The following is a 17,139-nucleotide window of genomic DNA, read 5'->3' as shown; positions in this document are numbered from 1 at the left end:
TACGCCTCCGCCCTGTGATGATCTTGATAGGAAGATTTTCGCTACGGCCACAATGGTCTCAATCGGTAATGGTAGGAAAGCAGATTTCTGGGAATCAAATTGGGTGGGACACCAGCCACTCAAATATCTTGCACCAACGCTCTTCACTCATTCCAAAGGAAAGCACCGAACAGTACACAAGGCTTTGAGCGATAATCAATGGATCAGGGACATTAGGCATGACTTAACCTTGGCGCTGGTTCAAGAATTTGTCCAAGTCCATCAACAGATTTGGGAAAGTGGAATAACTTTAGTAGAGGACACCGAAGACACTATCCTTTGGAAATGGACAAACAACGACAAGTATTCAGCAAAATCGGCATACATGGCTCAGTTCAGCGGCGGAACTGGATCAAGAGCTGCCAATCTGACCTGGAAGTGTTGGGCACCATCAAAGTGCAAAAATTTCATGTGGCTACTACTGCAAAACAAGATTTGGACAGCCGATCGTCTACAACTCCGCCAATGGCCCAACAATTACTTTTGTCAGCTTTGCTACAGGAACTTGGAGACAACGCAACACCTCTTCAAAGACTGCCCCTACACAAAGGAAGTATGGTAGAGGGTCCTCTCAAGATTAAATTGCAATCACACTCTTGCACCACACAACGACGATGAGGGCTTGCTGGACCGGTGGGAAAGAAGAACTAGCCACGGCGACAAGAACAAAGCGAAAGGAATGCGCTCCATTCACATGTTGCTCGGTTGGGAGATTTGGTGCGAGCAGAACCGGCGAGTGTTCAAAAGCAAAGAGGCCACAATGTCGTATCTGGTGACGAAGATTGTGGATGAAATCAATATTTAGATAGGATGCGGGGCAAAAGATTTAGCTAGAATAGTGCACAATAGCGCCTGATTGTAACCATCCCACTCCTCTGTAGTCCCCCTGCCCCCTCTATCTTCCTGTATCCACCCCCCCCCCCCCCCCCCCTGTTTTCCTTTTCTTCTCTGCTCCTCACCTCTTGGTGAATCTGTACAGTTCTTCACCTGCTTAATATAAACCCAGCAGAAGCTGGCTTAAGGTTTTTTTTAAAAAAAAAACAAATTGTAACTGTGATCGTTCGAAAGCCAAATCGAAGGGCGAAAGATGCTTCACAAACCGTCCAAACCGCTGACTCCTTGTTGCCTGCTCGCCCGTCACGGGCACGTACACGCTGTTCCGCTTGCTGAAAGACGGGAAGCACACCAAGTTTTCAGCGGCCGCTCACATGGAGAGTGGCAGGAGGCGCCAGGCCGCCGGCCACTGGACCAACACGAAATCTCCCTCGTTGGCGAGACAACTCTGACATGACATTGCTTAGCACGCAGAGGTCGTCCGTCCATGGCAGAGAGCTCGCTTGCACGGATACCCAAGCAGGCACGAGCTGCCGCAGCGCCGGGCAGGGGTCACAGGCCCTCTCTTCTTCTCCATCTCTCGTCGCGCACAGTTCTCCCGAAAGCGACCGCGCCGCCCGCGTCGCATCCGTCCGTCCGCATGCCAACCAACGGCCCGGGATCTCGGCACGGCCCGGTCCATCCCGCGCTTTCGCAGGACAAAACATCGGAAACCGCGCGCGCACCCGCGCACCCACCCTTTGAAACATTTCTCGGCGTGAGCCCGTGCCTGCTCTTCGCCTCTGCGTCCAAGAGCATGGCCGCCGCCACCACCACCACCGTCCTCGCCACGCACGACCTACTGCTGCTGCTACTACTACTCGTCGCCATCTCCTTCGCCGGAGCGGCGCCGCTGGACCCGGAGCAGCTCGTGGCGCTGCGGGCGCTCGGCCTCCGCCCGCACCGTCTCGACCCCTGCGACGACGCGGCCGGCGCCGTGGGCGTGGTCGCCGCGTCCTGCGACGCCGGGGTGCCGTTTCGGCGCGTGACGTCCCTCGTGATGGCCAACTGCTCGGCGACCACCTCCGTCTCGGCCGGGGCGCTCGAGGCGCTCGCGCCGTCCCTCCGGGCGCTCTCCTTCTCCGACTGCCCCGCGGCGCCGCCGCGGCTGCTTCCGCCGGAGCAGCTCGCGGCAGGGCTCCGGGCCTTCTCCTGCGTCGCCTCGCTCCACCGCCTCTCCGCCGTGTGGCTCTCGCACCTGGAGAACCTGACCGAGCTCACCGTCGCGGACACTCCCCTCGCCACCGGCTCCCCTTCGGAGCTCGCAGTCGTCGTCTCCCACATGGGCCACCTCACCAGCCTCACCCTCTCCAATGCCAACCTCTCCGGCTTCCTCCCGCACCACTGGCACTGCCCCAACCTCACCCACCTCGACCTCTCCGGGAACCGCATCACCGGCGCCATCCCCGACACCCTCACCCTCCTCAGCGCCATCACCCACCTCAACCTCAGCTCCAACGACCTCAACGGGAACATCCCCACCTCCATCGGCGATCTCATTTCGCTCACCACCATTGACCTGTCCAACAACTCCATCTCCGGCCGCATCCCGGACACTGTCTCCACGCTGCCCGAGCTCGAGGTGCTCAACCTGGGCTCGAACCGGCTCAATGGCAGCATACCTCAGTTCCTATCCGAGATGAGGGGCCTGAAGGAGCTCAACCTCGAGGGCAACGACTTCGACGGCATGGTGCCATTCACCGCCAAGTTCGTGTCGAGGCTGCGAGTGTTCAGGGCGGCCGGGAACCCCAAGCTGTGCTACAACCGGTCGGTGCTGTCCGCCGAGATCGCCATCGGCGTGGCGCCGTGCGACAAGTACGGGTTCCCGGTGATGGCGCCGCCGGCGACGGCGACGGCGCGGTCGGAGCGGAGCGCGGACTACGACGACGGCGCAAAGGACGGGGACGCGGACGAGGGCGCCGACGCGCGGGGCGGGCCCAGCGCGGCGGTGCTCGGGGTGGCCATCGGGCTGTCCTGCCTGGCGTTCGCCGTCATCCTACTCGTCTGCCTCTGCAAGGTGTGCCGGTGAGGCGGCGCCGCGCGCGCGGCGAGCGAGCCGAGCAAGCGGGAAACGAGGGGATCTCGTCGAATTCTTTTGCTTCTTTCGTGTTGAGTTGGCTGGTTGATCCGTGCCACCCGGTGTCCCGGTGAAATCGTGAATTATTCCCTAGCTAGCTCATGATCGATTGATATTCTTTCTCATGTAATTTTTGTTGCGGTTCTTTGCTCTTGATCGGGTTCAAGATCTTGGTTTGAGAGCTAAGAACAGCCATATACAAACGACAGCATCAGTTTGAGCATTCTGCAGAGCCAAGCAGGCAATGTTTTGGCAAATGTTGTTCCCCTGTGTCTGTCAACACCTGCACTAATGGCTCGTGTGCCACTGTTCGTATGTGCTGCACTGACATTCCTGTAGACTTAAACTATTCTGAGTAGAGAAAATCCGTAAAAGTTCTAACCAATGTACGGCAATCTAGGATTTGTTACTGAAACTACGGAGGGCCTGTTTTGTCACATCGAATATTTGATTGGGAGTTTTTGGGCGCGAATGAAAAAAAATTAATTTCATAACTCGCTTGAAAACTGCGAGACAAATCTTTTGAGCTTAATTAATCTGTCGTTAGTATATGTGGGTTACTGTAGCATTTATGGCTAATTATAGACTAATTTGGCTCAAAAGATTTGTCTCATGATTTCCATTTGATGTGATGTTTTTAGAAAAAAAATTTGGAGAACTATGGTTGTTTGGTTTACATGGACTTATTCTAAGTCCCTGTCACATCCGATGTTTGGACAATAATTTGGAGTATTAAACATACACTAATTACAAAACCCATTCCATAAGCTTGGACTAATTCGCGAGACGAATCTTTTGAGTCTAATTACGCCATGATTTTGCCAATGTGATGCTACAGTAAACTTTTGATAATTATGGATTAATTAGGCTTAAAAAATTCGTCTCCCGGATTAGCTCTTATTTATGAAATTAGTTTTTTTATTAGTCTATATTTAATACTCTAAATTAGTGTCCAAACATCCGATGTGATATGGACTAAAAAGTTTTAGCACCATCTAAACACCCGTGAACCAGGCCGGAGTGATGTTACTGGTCCTTTTGGCTAGTACTGAGCACTGAATGAGAGATCAGTTCCTGTCTGTATAGCGTGTACTGCATGTTCGAGCACCAGTTGATCCGGCTGTGCAAAGAGATTAGAGATCAGGCCAGTATTTCCTTCCTTGCATTTGATTGTGGCACAAACACACAGGGGGTGCGTTGTTGGGTGGCCGTGTTCATTGCGTGAGGTGTAAATGCTGTCATCTGATGAAGAGGAAAGTCCATTTTCTGCTCCTTTCTGCTTGGACCTTTCGAGTCGGACTGCAATTTTCTACTAGCCTTCAACCTCACGTTGCCAACCGCGCGCAATTCGGATGAGCCGCACGGCTATCATGTACCCCTCGGTCCCGCCTCAGCGCAACCATCCAAAAAGACGGAACAGCTACGAAGCTACAGCATTGGTAAGCTTTTCAGTTGGGCTGCCAGTTTGGGCAAGCGCAGTGATCTCGCACGTACGCGTTGAACATTTTGCCTGCCACTCAAATGGTGGTACTAGTAAGGCAAGGCCAATGTATGATGCACATACACATCTTAAGATGGAACCCATAAATAGTTAGTCTTTTTTATGGTATGATGCATAATGTTATGGTCTTTAACATGGGTCCCACTATAAAATAAAAAATTAAGATGGCTGCCAGCTTCTTTGAGATAGTAGGGAGAGAGAGGATGTATAGGAGAAAAAAAATACTTGTTTATTCACTATGGCTAGTTGTAAGCTTAAGGTGCATCATAAGAAAATTTTTCCTATTGCTAACTTGCACAATATATAAGGTGTGTCTTAAGAATATATTTATTCCTTAAGGTTACCTTTTTAGCACATTGTGGTTGCTAATACTAGTAGTTTAGTAGTTTTCTGTATATCTACACGTATTCTGCTACTCGAATGGTATGATGCCTGAAGACCCTGAAGTCAGATTTTCACTGCTTTGCCACGCTACACTTGTAGTACAAGTCACAACAGACGAGTGGACGACCACGATACATTGGTTATAGTAGTAGAGATACAATCGAGTACTGTGACGTACTGAGTGTCTTGATGTACCTTGGAAAATGAAGTTTCACAGTGTTGGTGCATAAGAGCAGTTTAATGGTATAGCCCACTACTAGCTCCAAATCATTTGTAGCCAATGTAATAGACAATTTATACAATAGTTGCTTACTATACTATTAATACATAGTCCCACCTGTCATACACACATTACGTCTTGGAGTCCGTGCTGTAGCTGGCTACAGATCTGTAGCCCACTGCTCTTCTCTCTCTTCCTTTATCTCTTTAAAATATGTTTATAGCTGGCTTATAGTATGCTATTGTACCTGCTCTAAGAGCAAGTTCAATAGTATAGCTCACTGCTAGCTCCAAATCATCTATAGCCAATGTAATAGCTAATTCATATAATAGTTGCTCACTATACTATTAATACCTGGTCCTACCTGTCATACATACATTACGTTTTGGAGTCCGTACTGCAGCTGGCTATAGATCTGTAGCCCGCTGCTATTCTCTCTTTCTTTATCTCTTTTAAATATGTTTATAGCTGGCTTATGCCTGCTACTGTACCTGCTCTAAGTACATATACAGTTCACCACGCTTTGTGATGACAATTTTCCGATGTGATGATCGCCGCTAATGAGCATCCATGATTGCAACAGCATCATATGGAAGGTGTTGATTCCCTCCTCGATCGTGTCCCTACGTCTATGCAAGACAGCACGGGCCACCATGGGTTCCAACTCAAGTTAGTCAGGTCGACACAGCAAACTATCATAAGCTTGCCCATGTAAACAATCAAATCTTATTTTACATGGTCATCATCCAGTCACACCTTGCACCACATTGCTGATTGGTAGATTAATTTATCTACGTTCTTCTATCAGTAGGAGTAGTAGTACTAATTCGTGGCAATTAGGTCGTAGTATTGATTATTGTCAAGATGCAAAGGCAAGGAAGCGTGCTCGAATTAGCAGTCATTAGTGCTGTTTATCATGAAAGGATGCAGTACTAGCCGAAAAGGGTGTTGTTTATCATGAAAGAATACAGTACTAGCCGAAAAGCTGGTGCTGAAAAGTTAGTGCAAGAATATGGTAGCTAGGGAATTTTGAAGGCTAAGCAAAATCTTGTTTGCTATTATTCGCAAGACAACGGCGTACCTTTTTTCTCTTCTGCAGGAGGCTACGCATAAGATAAGATTCAGTAGCATATAGTCATATAACATTACAAACTGATCAGTAGTCCAATTTCAAGTTCACCGAAGAAAACCTTTTCTTTCCCCCTCTTTTTTCTACAAGTATGATTAAACGGATTTAACGGTGCCCTCTCATAGTTTCAGCGGCTTCAACATCAAAACTTCTTATATCACAGACAATAACAATACAATGAACATTTTCATGCGGAGTACTAACCTACAACACCTCTCAGATCGAGGACAAAGCCCAGAGAGAGGAAACCACCCATCGTCTTCGTCGCATTAGATACACACATTTGCAATACCGGCAAAACACCGCCAAACGGGATGCTCCTGGAGCACAAATGTCGCTCAGCAGTCGAAGTTGGCGCAGCTGTTGGTGGTGGTGGTCTCGGAGCTGCCGATGAACGGGTCGATCTTGACCCAGAGGAGGGAGAAGACGGAGGCGAGCAGGACAGACCAGAGCACGACGATGGTGGGCGTCCGGTTCTGGCGACCCATGAGACCCTTGAGGAAGGGGTACAAGTGCATGATCACCCACATGGCGAAGAACACCTTGCCGAAGAGCGGGCCCCAGGACTCGTAGCCGCTGTTGAGCGCGTCGGAGAACCCGGCCACCACGCCGACGAGGTTGAGCACCAGGATGGAGGTCGGCGGGATCAGCACCGTCGTCCACTTGAACACGTACAGCTCGCCGAACTCGGTGTCGTCCGTCGCCTTGGCCGTAACGGTGAAGTTGGTGTCCAGCCCAGCAATCATCTTGAGGATACCCTGGAACACGGCGAAGAGGTGGGCGGAGACGCCACCGATGACCCAGAACTGCTCGTTGCGCCACCAGTCCTCGATGCCGATGCCACTCCACCGCAGCTCCAGGACGCTCGTCACGATGATGGAGATGAAGAGGCCAAGAAACCATATGGTTGCAGCGTTGGAGAGCTGAAATTAAGAACGACAAATGAATAATGTCACTAAGCAATGTTCAACATCAGAACTCAAACCAAAAACATGTATAGAGACAGGCATCTTACCGTGGGAATGATGAATTTGCCTGTGAGCAGGCAAATGGCGGGCAGGCAACAGTATGCAATAAGAGGAAGAGAGGTGAACGGGTAGACGATGGTGTTGATGTAGGACAATCTCTGGAGCCATTTCAGACGACCACCACCGTAGCCGTACCAGAGTGGGCAGTGCCGGCTGAGGAAGATCTCAACGGAACCGAGAGCCCACCGGAGAACCTGGTGGAGACGATCAGAAAGGTTGATTGGCGCTGATCCCTTGAACGCGGGTCTTATCGGCATGCAGTAGATGGATCGCCAGCCACGGCAGTGCATCTTAAACCCAGTCAGGATATCCTCTGTGACTGAACCGTAGATCCAGCCAATCTATGACAGGACAGAACCAAGAAATCACGCTTTGAGTTTTAGGAGGAATGAACTTCAACAAAGGTATAGATAATAAGGGGAGAATTAACACCTCTTTTCCCCATTCAGTTTTCTCTTCATATCCACAGCTAATGACATGAATGGCCTCTTTGATCAGTGTAGATGGGTTTGCGGACTCAGGAACGCCTCCATTCTCCATAAGAGTTGATTCTATGAACACTGATGACAGTCCAAACGACTTCTCAAAGCTCATCTGGGAGATAAGCATCGAGCGTTCATACTCATCATAGTCTGCAAAACAAACCACATTATAATGAACACAAAATTATTCAAATTTCGAACTACTTTTATCTCTCCATGTTTGTGCACTTACTGTCAATTTCCCGAAGATTGAAAATGGCGGACTCAAGGTCTTCACGTCGAGAGTCTCTATGCATTTCTTTCTCACTTTTTTCAGCTTTTTTCTTAGGACAGCAGCAGCAGCACCATGAACAGACAGAAGACTTTGGAAGCGCAGGCAGTGATGGTGGTCCATAACCATAGAGCGCTTGCCTATAGAAACAACAACCAGTTCCCACATAAACCGGACCTTGGAGGCCATCAAGCCCTTTCATGTTAACCTGCAGATGATAAGTATGAATATATAAATTGGGTAAAGATAATAGTCATGCAATACATAGTCACTCTCTTAGTACTTACGTCAAAGAACACAACATTCCTATTGGCATAACGATCGCTGCGATCAATGCCATCGAACCTTTGTGGGAATTGGACATAGCAGACATCTCTACCAACAGAAGGGTCCATCATGAAACACATCGCTTCACGAACAGCTTTGCTATTGTTAACATAGTGATCACAGTCAAGATTAAGAATGTAAGGGGCATTTGTCAGAACTGCGGATACTCGAACCTGAAAAATTAGAAAGGTGACCAAACTTTCAATTACTATATCCACATGATAAGTTTGCCATACTTTAAACTAATACATATATGTGTAATTTTCTCTAGGAGCTATTTTTACCAAAGCGTTCATGGCCCCTGCTTTCTTGTGGTGTTGGTACCCTGGTCTTTTCTCTCTCGAAACATAGACTAGCCGAGGAAGCTCATTTCCGTCAAAGTCCCGAGCACCGGTCTCACCAAGGAAAACCTGTTACAAAAAGCCAGTGGTATGCTAAGTGTAAGTTTGAAGAATAGGCTATCGTCTGCATGTTATCTATGTCTTGGTTTTGATGCAAGTATAAAAAGCCATATGTGAGTGTGTGAGAGAGAGGGGGCTCCACAAAACATTTGAACCATTTTACTAATAAATCTGTAAAACCTTGAGTTACTCTAATGACATAATTTTAATTAACTGCATCCTGAAGAGTAGGATAGAATTTATGCACAATCTCCTGGACAACAAGAATGAGCATATCGATAATCAATTGAAGTTGTATGACATATATTATCTGCGAAAATCTTAAAGTGGAACTGCATAGGATTAGACTTTCTCTCCTGGTTTTCTGCATGCAAACAATAGTTAACACTTGACATATTTTGTTTCAAAGCAGAAGTCAATAGAATCTCTACTCCAAGTGGCAACCTAAACTTCATTTATTCTTAACTTTTGTACACCAGAAACTATCCCGTTTTCAGGTGAGAATTACAAACTTGCAAATCTGTAAAAGGTTGCCCGGTATGAATACAAGAACAAATATCCAAGATTGATGTTTTGGTAATGAAAACTGAATTACCTGGATCATTCCAGGGTGGTCACGAGGGTTGTTCCCAGGCCATGGTGTCCCATCTTGCATAATCCAGCCTTCCTCAGGTGTCTTCTGAGCCTTAGCAACCAAAGCATTTATCCTCACCTTGTATTCTTCGTAATCCCTCTGCACAAAATGTGATAGTTGCTTTAATATTAGCAAAAGTACAATATAACATAAAGAGCACCATCAAACTGTATAAACTCCTATCTACCTTCATAGCCCGACGCTCCTTGACGAAAGATGGGTGTATCTTGTCCTTCAAGTAGTCAATCTTCTGTGAGAAGTAGAACTCAGGGGCACGTGGCTCAATGGAGTACTTCTTGCAAAATGGAACCCATCTCCTAGCAAATTCTGCTGTTTCCGCAAGTGATTCAAATGTGAGCATAGCCGAACCATCGTCTGACACGTAACACGAAATCTTCTCAACTGGATAGTCCACGGCAAGAATGGACAGAACAGTATTCGCAGTGATTAGAGGAGGCTCTTTCAATGGATCCACTGTACTGACAAAGAAATCTACAGGTGCCAACCCAGAATCTTCTCCATCTCCATATCTGAAACAACACATGAGCAATGCAGCTTATGAGACACAAATTCTTAATGAATAGTAATGTATATAGTTTTCATATACAAATTAGGCTTTAGCGAACACACCGTGCAATCAGCCTATCAACATAAGTTTCGCGATTGATAGGACACCACTTGGGGAACTGATCCAGGATCCAGGAGAATCCAAACCAGATCTCACATATGACTGATGTCATCCAGAGACCAAAGGCGCTGTAAACAGGGTTGGTGATACGGTAGTGAAAGAAGAGCCCCAGAACTACCAGACGCATAATGATTACTGCCCTGTAAGGTGTGAGCTTGTTCTTCGATATAGGAATGATCCGAGAAAGTGGCTCATATGCATCTGTCAAGCTGCAAAAGGGCAAATTGCTTGGTATTACAATCAATTCTCCAAGTACAGTGTTATGTCAACAATCAGCATTTAAAACCTGAAGTAACAAGAGTTTCTGAAACTGAGACTTTACTGGCACATTATCAGGATATGAACACGAAGTTAAAAAGGTTGCATAATAGGCTAGGATAGTATACTGGAGGAACAAAGATGAACATGTACTGTTCGCATCACAAAATAAGAAGGCCTAGTGTTATACCAGAAAAAGATAAGCTGCACCAAAATGAAACCTTATTAATGAAGTATGAAATATGATGTGTTAAGAACTTAAGATTGACTACATATGCTGATCTCGAAATTAGCTAAAGGGTTTTTCTGTAGTAATCCAATTAGACGTTTTATATTTTAGCATTGTGAGATAATATCTGCATTAGGGATTTATTAGTTCAGTTCTAAACGAATAACGTCTGCATAAGACAACAAGTTCAGTTCTAAATGCACATGATCTGGCATCTAGTACATTCAAAGAAAAGGTTAGATATAGCCAGATTCTAAATTTACCCAAACCATAAAGTTTGTTTTTTTATATGTCAACAAGGATCAAGAGTATTCTTAGCCTATTGATCTAATCAGATATATTTTAATATACACAAGAATTTTCATTTGTAACTGTAAATAATGTATATGAATCAAGAAATGTTAAGTTTTTGATGGATCACATGGATCTATGAAATGGTTCCATGTTCCTTACTCTTTTTCATCCATAATCTGTTCTTCAACAGGTGGAGCTTGAGCTTTTGCTGCAGCTTTCTTTGCTGAGGCTTTCTTCTCTTTCTTTTTCTCCTTCCAGCTCTCCACCCTGTTCTTCCAGATGGGCTTCCCAGATTCATCATTCAATTCTTCAAATCCATAACAAGTGAAAATATATATATATATATATATATATCAGTACTCAGTTGGAATAATGCAAGGAAAAATATGACAGACAACGAGACGAGTTGCTTACCACTCCCAACTCCAGAGACACTGCTAATTGTCCTGGCATGGGTGCTCATAGTCCTGGCATGAACTCCTTCATCCTGTTCCCACAAAATCCCACACAACATTGTCAACAACGTCGGAGCGCTCAAGCTGTTCTACCCAGAATTGCACGAGTTTATGGAGAGGGCTATTCACCTGGTGATCGCTGAGTTGGCTGGCCATGGTGACCCTCTCGCGAACACCGCCGGCCGCCGGCTCGTGGCTCTCTTCCACTTCCTCCTCCACGACCGCCCCCTGGCCATGCGCTGTGACAGAGATCAACCTCGTCAGAAACTGCTACTTCATCCCCCGCATCGATCGAATCCCGCATAGGGCAAAACAGTAACCCGCAGCGCGCGGGGGCACCTGGGTCGGGCGCGCCGTACTCCCCGCCGCAGCGCGCGCAGGTGGTGCGTCCCTCGGCGGCGTCCTCGTCGAGGCAGGCCTTGCAGAGCGCGTAGCTGCAGGCGCGGCAGGCGGCGTGCGCGTCGTCCCCGCACGCGGCGCAGGGCGGGACCCCCGACTCCATCATGGCTCACCCCCCTCTCCTCTCCTCTCCTCTCCTCTCCCCCAAAGGAGACGCTCCGGGGCGCCGCGAGCAGCAGCACGCGACCGCGCGCAGAGAGCAATGCGCAGAATGGGAGGGGGAGAGAGAGAGAGGCTAAGCGTACCGGAGGTTGGAGGCATGGTGATATAGCCATAGCCGCAGAGGCGCGAGGTGGGGTGGCGCTGGCAGGCGGTGGGTGGGGTTGGGGCGTCGGCATCGCGTCGATCGGCGGGTGGATGGAAAGAATGGAAGCAAGGTTGAGCGGACATGGAACGGGAGAGAGGAGGAGAGGCGGGGGAGGAGGAGGCGTGCGCGCGGCAGGTGTTCGGTGTTTTCTTCCATGGGGTTTTGCGGGGTTTCGAAGCGAAGGTGACGGGGGATTTGGTTTGGTTTGCGTTGGCCGCGGCGAGGCGCGTAACCTGCAAGGCGTAGGGGGGATGAGGGGTGGGGGATCGGACTAGCGAACGGGCGGTTGGTGCGCGAGGTGAGGAGGGTGGGTCCGCCGGATCGGCGAGAGCGCTCGCGCTGTGGCGTCGTTTTTGACAGCCCGCTTGCTGCGACGGCGACGGGCCGGACGCGAGGTGGGAGGTCAGGTGCTCCGATCTCGCGCAAGAGTTCTTCGTGTTCCACATGTTCACGGCCACCGGCACGGCACAGCACGGCAAGAGCTTTGGTTCACGGCGCTTTTGCGGATGCGGTTTCGTTGTACTCGTTAGAGAAGTTCATGTGCTGAGATATTGGTTGACAATGTCGTGGGGCTTTTAACTTTACGAGTTTACGACCGACAAATTGTTAAGCGTGGCGTCGCACCAGTTTTTTCATGATGTGGCCCGTGGAGAGCCTAGTACTGTTTCATGCTTCACTTTTTTACGCATCGTGATTCGTGAACGTCGCGTATAACAGTACCGGCCTAGCCTCTGATAATGTAGTTCCGCGTCCTTACGGGGCAGGTGCACCGTGCACTCCTCTCAGTCTCTCACATCAAACACACGTATCGAACTATCAACTACCGTAGAAGAGAGAACAATAGCTTTTGGATTGCGACTGTTCTATTCCCCTAATTTCATTTTCCTCCTCCAACCATAGAAACGGCACCTTGACAGACAAAACCATATCAATTTAACTCCCTCGTTTGCACTGACTCGGCGCTTACTTTTTTTTTTAAAACCTAAGTCAGCCTGAGCTGATTTTATATTAAGCAGAGGAAGAACTGTACATAATCACCCACGGTGATTAGAGAGGAAAAGGAAGAGGAAGGCCGAGTTTAGTTCCAAACTTTTTATTCAAACTTTTAACTTTTTCATCACATCAAAACTTTTCTATACACAAACTTTTAACTTTTCCGTCACATCGTTCAAATTTCAACCAAACTTCTAATTTTGATGTGAACTAAACACACCCAAAGTATATAAAAAAAACAGCTTGCCACAACGTATAGTTTTAATGTGCTATTCTCACAATGTCTTTAGCCCCACAAACAGACCATAACTGGACCTCATCCAGCACCTTCGCCACCACCTGAAGCATTGAGAGTTATTTATCCTTGAAGATTCGTCTATTTCTTTCACACCATACTTCCCAACAGAGAAGCACGTGTAGCGATCGCAATCCCTTTGTTTGTCTCTTGTCCTGCTGGGATGTCCTCTTTTCCCACCATTCAATCAGCTTCTCCTCTGGATTGTGCGCTAGAAATAATTGACTGCATTCCAGTCTCGCAGCTACTCTGTTCCAGACCTCTCGTGTGAACGGGCAATCCTTGAACAAGTGCTGCGCCGTTTCCAGGTTTCTGTAGCAAAGCTGACAAAAGTAACAATTTGGCCACTGTCTGATTTGCAATCGATCCGCTGTCCGTAATCTGTTATGCAGTAATAACCAAGCAAAATTCTTGCACTTGGACAGTGCCCATGATGTCCAAATCACGGTGGCTGCCCTTGATTCCTCTCTGCCAGCGAACTGGGCCATGTATGCCGATTTTGCTGTGTATTTGCCAGTATTCATCCATCTCCAAATGACCGTGTCCTCAGTCCCTTCTGATAATGCTAGTTCGCTGCTCCAAACAAGCTGGTAGACCGCAAAGAATTCCTGAACCAATGTCAAGTTCAGATCATGCCTGATGTGATCGACCCATTTTTCATTTGCCAAAGCTGCGGCGCTTACTTACAGTAGTAACTATTAGAGAAAAAGTAAAAAAGTACAGTCTAATCTATCTTTTATCGCCTAAGTTTTACTTTGGACCATCCATAAACTAATCTTTTCACTTTGGACCTGGGTAACTTTACCATATTTTCGGTTTGGACCACCTAACTCTCTTTACTATTTGTATCCACCCACCATGCTGCTGAATATATTACCTGCATATAGACGGGGAAGTTCAACGTTGTATCAAAATTGATTTGATTGAGATTCTTGATGAGTACTGAAGAAATTGTTTGGGGGTGATCCAAACTCAAAAGATAACAAAGTTACTCGGTCCAAATTGATCAGATTTGTTTACGGGTGGTATAAAGTGAGACTTGGGTAATAAAATATGGCCCAATTTGCTATTCACTCAAAAATAAAAAATGTTTGAGAGGCCCACATGTCAACGAGGGTTACTTCTTCCGTCCCTTCCCTCTCTCTTTGTTTGTAGAGGAGTGTGCGAGGATAGTCATGACTCATGATTGGATGTGACTCTAGGGCAACGCCATTAAGAGGACGAAGGTCATGCATTGGGCAATGGTGGCGGCAACGAACGGTGTTATCTTGGGGACAAACAGGAGAAACAAATATTGTTGTTGCTAACACATGTGGATTGGAAGCCCGCTCACCTATCCGTCTCACCAATATCACTTTTGGTCCATGTTTACTTGCATTTTGTCTGGGGATGCAACTCGATGGAGAAGGATGAGGAGTTCAAGCAAGCGACAACAATGCTCAGTGTAGCTAGAGGTAGTGGTGGCTCTCGATGGAGGTAGAGATGCAGCAATGAAGGTAGGGCTAGGTGATGACCCAGTGGCGCCAGCAATCTCCTCAGCTTCCTATGCACGGAGCTCCACATGCTCCACCACTGTCCCCCCAAGCAAATATGGTGGCCACCGGATAGCCTCCTCCTCCATTACCATCAAGATCCCCTCCATCATCACCATCGCTGCCCACTACCTCTAGCTTGCCCTGTCATCATCGCCATAGGTGGCACCGGTGTCTACCCCCTCCTCCTGGTCCGTATGCCTCATCTCCTCCTCCTCCTCCTCCTATGATGTTCTTTCCCTCTCAGCACAGCGCGTGCCCCTAGCAGTCACTTGTTCACGTGTGCTAAAGCTCGAGCGACGTGCTCGACTTTGGGGCGATGAAGGAGTGGGTCTCATTAACATGTGCGCCCTACTAAATTATTATTTTATTAAGGCCACTCCCACTTGTTGTTTCATTCTTATTAAATAGGGTGTCATGTTAGCATTTTTTATGATGTGCCAAGAAATTAATGAATTGAGAGATTGAAATGACTTTTATCTTACATTTTTTTTATAAAATCGTGTCTGCATTGTTTTCAATATATTTGTCTCTTACATGTACTACTTACGAATCAACAAAAATGAAACCATGTATTGTATGGGCTATTTTAATCATCAACTAGGCTGGGGGGGCACAAAATTAACCGGTATTGACAATTGAGAAAGGCTTTGTATTTTGTTTTGTGGTTGGGGAAGGAAAATCAATCTCGGACCATATCCAGACATTGTCCTCTTGCCACTACTATGAAAATCATCTTTCGTGGCGGCCATTTTGGGTTTTCCCTGGCGGAAATTGCAGCCGCCACAAAGCAAAGGCCAGAGAATATATCAATCTTCGCTAGCGGTTATCGGCCGCCAGCGATAATCAATTTTCTCTGGCGGTTACGGCCGCCAGCGATAATTAATTTTGAGATAAAAAAACATATGCAGCTGTCCTCCAGCCACCAGCAAAAACCCCATGCTGCTAAGCATCCCAAATCCACATCCCCAAATCTCAAATCCATAACAATTCAAATCCACATCAAATCCAATCATCCAACCTTAAGAGAACACTATATCAATTTCTCACTTCATTCTCAACAAACAAAAAAACATCAATACATGCATATATGAAACATCAATACAAACATAAAATGGAGAAATTCATCGAAATCGTCGTCGCCCGCTTGCCATCGCCACTGCGGTGACCGCCGCCTCCTCCCTCCGACTAGATCTGGGAGAGGGAGAGGGAAAGGGAGAGGGAAGGGAGGAGGAGGCCCTCCGGTCGTCGTCACCGGTCGCTGTGATCGTCGTCGTCGTCGTGGTGGTGGTGGTGGTCGCTGTCGTCGTCATGGTATGACGGCGGCGGATCCAGCCTCCCCGCCTGCGCCCGAGCGCCGCCGCCAGGTCCGCCTGTCATCGCTGCCGCGGCGGCCGCCGCCCCCTCCCTCCGGCTAGATCTGGGAGAGGGAGAGGAAGGGGAGAGAGGTGAGGTGGAGATGAGAAAGAGATAGAGAGGAGAGATGGATGCAGTGGGTGGGTGGGTGGGTGAAATTGCTTTTAAATGCGTGGGTGGGTGATGCTGTGAAGGAATCGATTTGTGAGCTGTGCTTTTCGCTGGCGGATCCGTTTTTTCGCTGGCGGATCTCTATAGTAGCCGCTAGCGAAAACGCTGATTTTTGCTGGCGAACATTTAAGAGGTCCGCCTCAAAATAATATAGTATTTTTTATGGCGGACCTCTTAATATGGCCGCCAGCGAAAATCAGTTTTCACTGGCGCCCCCCCCCCCCCCCCCCCGATTTTCTACACTGGCTGTTTTTTCTTATAGCCGCCATGAAAAATATTTTCCAAACGCCATAAAAAATCGTTTTTCTAGTAGTGTGCGATGGCGCCTTTGCCGATAAAAGATGGCCACGTCGAGCAGGCTAGTGTGGGGGAGAGGGGATCCATTCTTCTCTCTCACCCTCTCCCCATCCAACCCAATTGCGTGGATGGAGCTAGAGCGCGTCGGGGTTCGTGCACCTTCATGATGGCTGACCAACGGTGAGGCGCCAGAGCGGTGGCCACGTGTTGAAGGTTTTTGAATGGTGGTGGCAGCGGAGTGTGACAGGAACCTTTCTTGGGAGGGGCGAAATAATTATGAGCGAAAGCTATGCCTTCAGGCCGGCAACGACGATGCTTGTGGGTGCCGTTTTCCTATTGGGGCGTTGCTGTATAATCTAATCTCGTCTCTCCCAGTTACTTTCTTCAGGTGAAAACCATGTCTTGGCCCCAGGCCAGGCGGCGGCGGCGCGCTCGGCGTCGTTTCGAAGATCGCTAGTTCTTGTTTTCGCTCTCGCAGCAGTTGTTGTCGTAAACGTAT

At 48.0% G+C, this 17,139-nt stretch overlaps 2 protein-coding genes across 2 annotated transcripts; one reads left to right on the top strand and one right to left on the bottom strand.

The window, feature by feature from the left end:
• Positions 1-1,669: 1,669 nt before the first annotated feature.
• Positions 1,670-2,941, top strand: LOC4324626 (receptor-like protein 51). Its single transcript, XM_015783765.1, has one exon. It carries the CDS (start codon positions 1,670-1,672, stop codon positions 2,939-2,941), a length of 1,272 nt encoding a protein of 423 aa, XP_015639251.1.
• Positions 2,942-6,183: 3,242 nt separating this feature from the next.
• On the bottom strand, positions 6,184-11,926 carry LOC4324625 (cellulose synthase A catalytic subunit 4 [UDP-forming]-like). Its single transcript, NM_001405442.1, has 13 exons — positions 11,630-11,926; positions 11,420-11,529; positions 11,250-11,322; positions 10,995-11,142; positions 9,997-10,263; positions 9,554-9,896; positions 9,328-9,465; positions 8,616-8,741; positions 8,292-8,504; positions 7,966-8,212; positions 7,684-7,883; positions 7,239-7,592; positions 6,184-7,146 (listed from the first exon to the last, which is right to left on the bottom strand). Exons 1-13 carry the CDS (start codon positions 11,793-11,795, stop codon positions 6,562-6,564), a joined length of 2,970 nt encoding a protein of 989 aa, NP_001392371.1. The 5' UTR covers positions 11,796-11,926; the 3' UTR covers positions 6,184-6,561.
• Positions 11,927-17,139: the final 5,213 nt, after the last annotated feature.

This window comes from Oryza sativa, chromosome 1, assembly GCF_034140825.1.
Source record: "Oryza sativa Japonica Group chromosome 1, ASM3414082v1".
Taxonomy (NCBI): Eukaryota; Viridiplantae; Streptophyta; class Magnoliopsida; order Poales; family Poaceae; genus Oryza; species Oryza sativa.
This window is presented reverse-complemented; position numbering and strand designations above follow the sequence as displayed.

Bases quoted from the DNA above. Each gene is read 5' to 3' on its own strand.
- LOC4324626 (XM_015783765.1), top strand. From the start codon at position 1,670: ATGGCCGCCGCCACCACCACCACCGTCCTCGCCACGCACGACCTACTG.
- LOC4324625 (NM_001405442.1), bottom strand. From the start codon at position 11,795: ATGATGGAGTCGGGGGTCCCGCCCTGCGCCGCGTGCGGGGACGACGCG. The intron at 7,884-7,965 runs GTAAGTGCACAA...TTTGTTTTGCAG, and splicing joins CAATCTTCGGGAAATTGACA to ACTATGATGAGTATGAACGC. The intron at 7,593-7,683 runs GTGTTAATTCTC...GTCCTGTCATAG, and splicing joins AAACTGAATGGGGAAAAGAG to ATTGGCTGGATCTACGGTTC.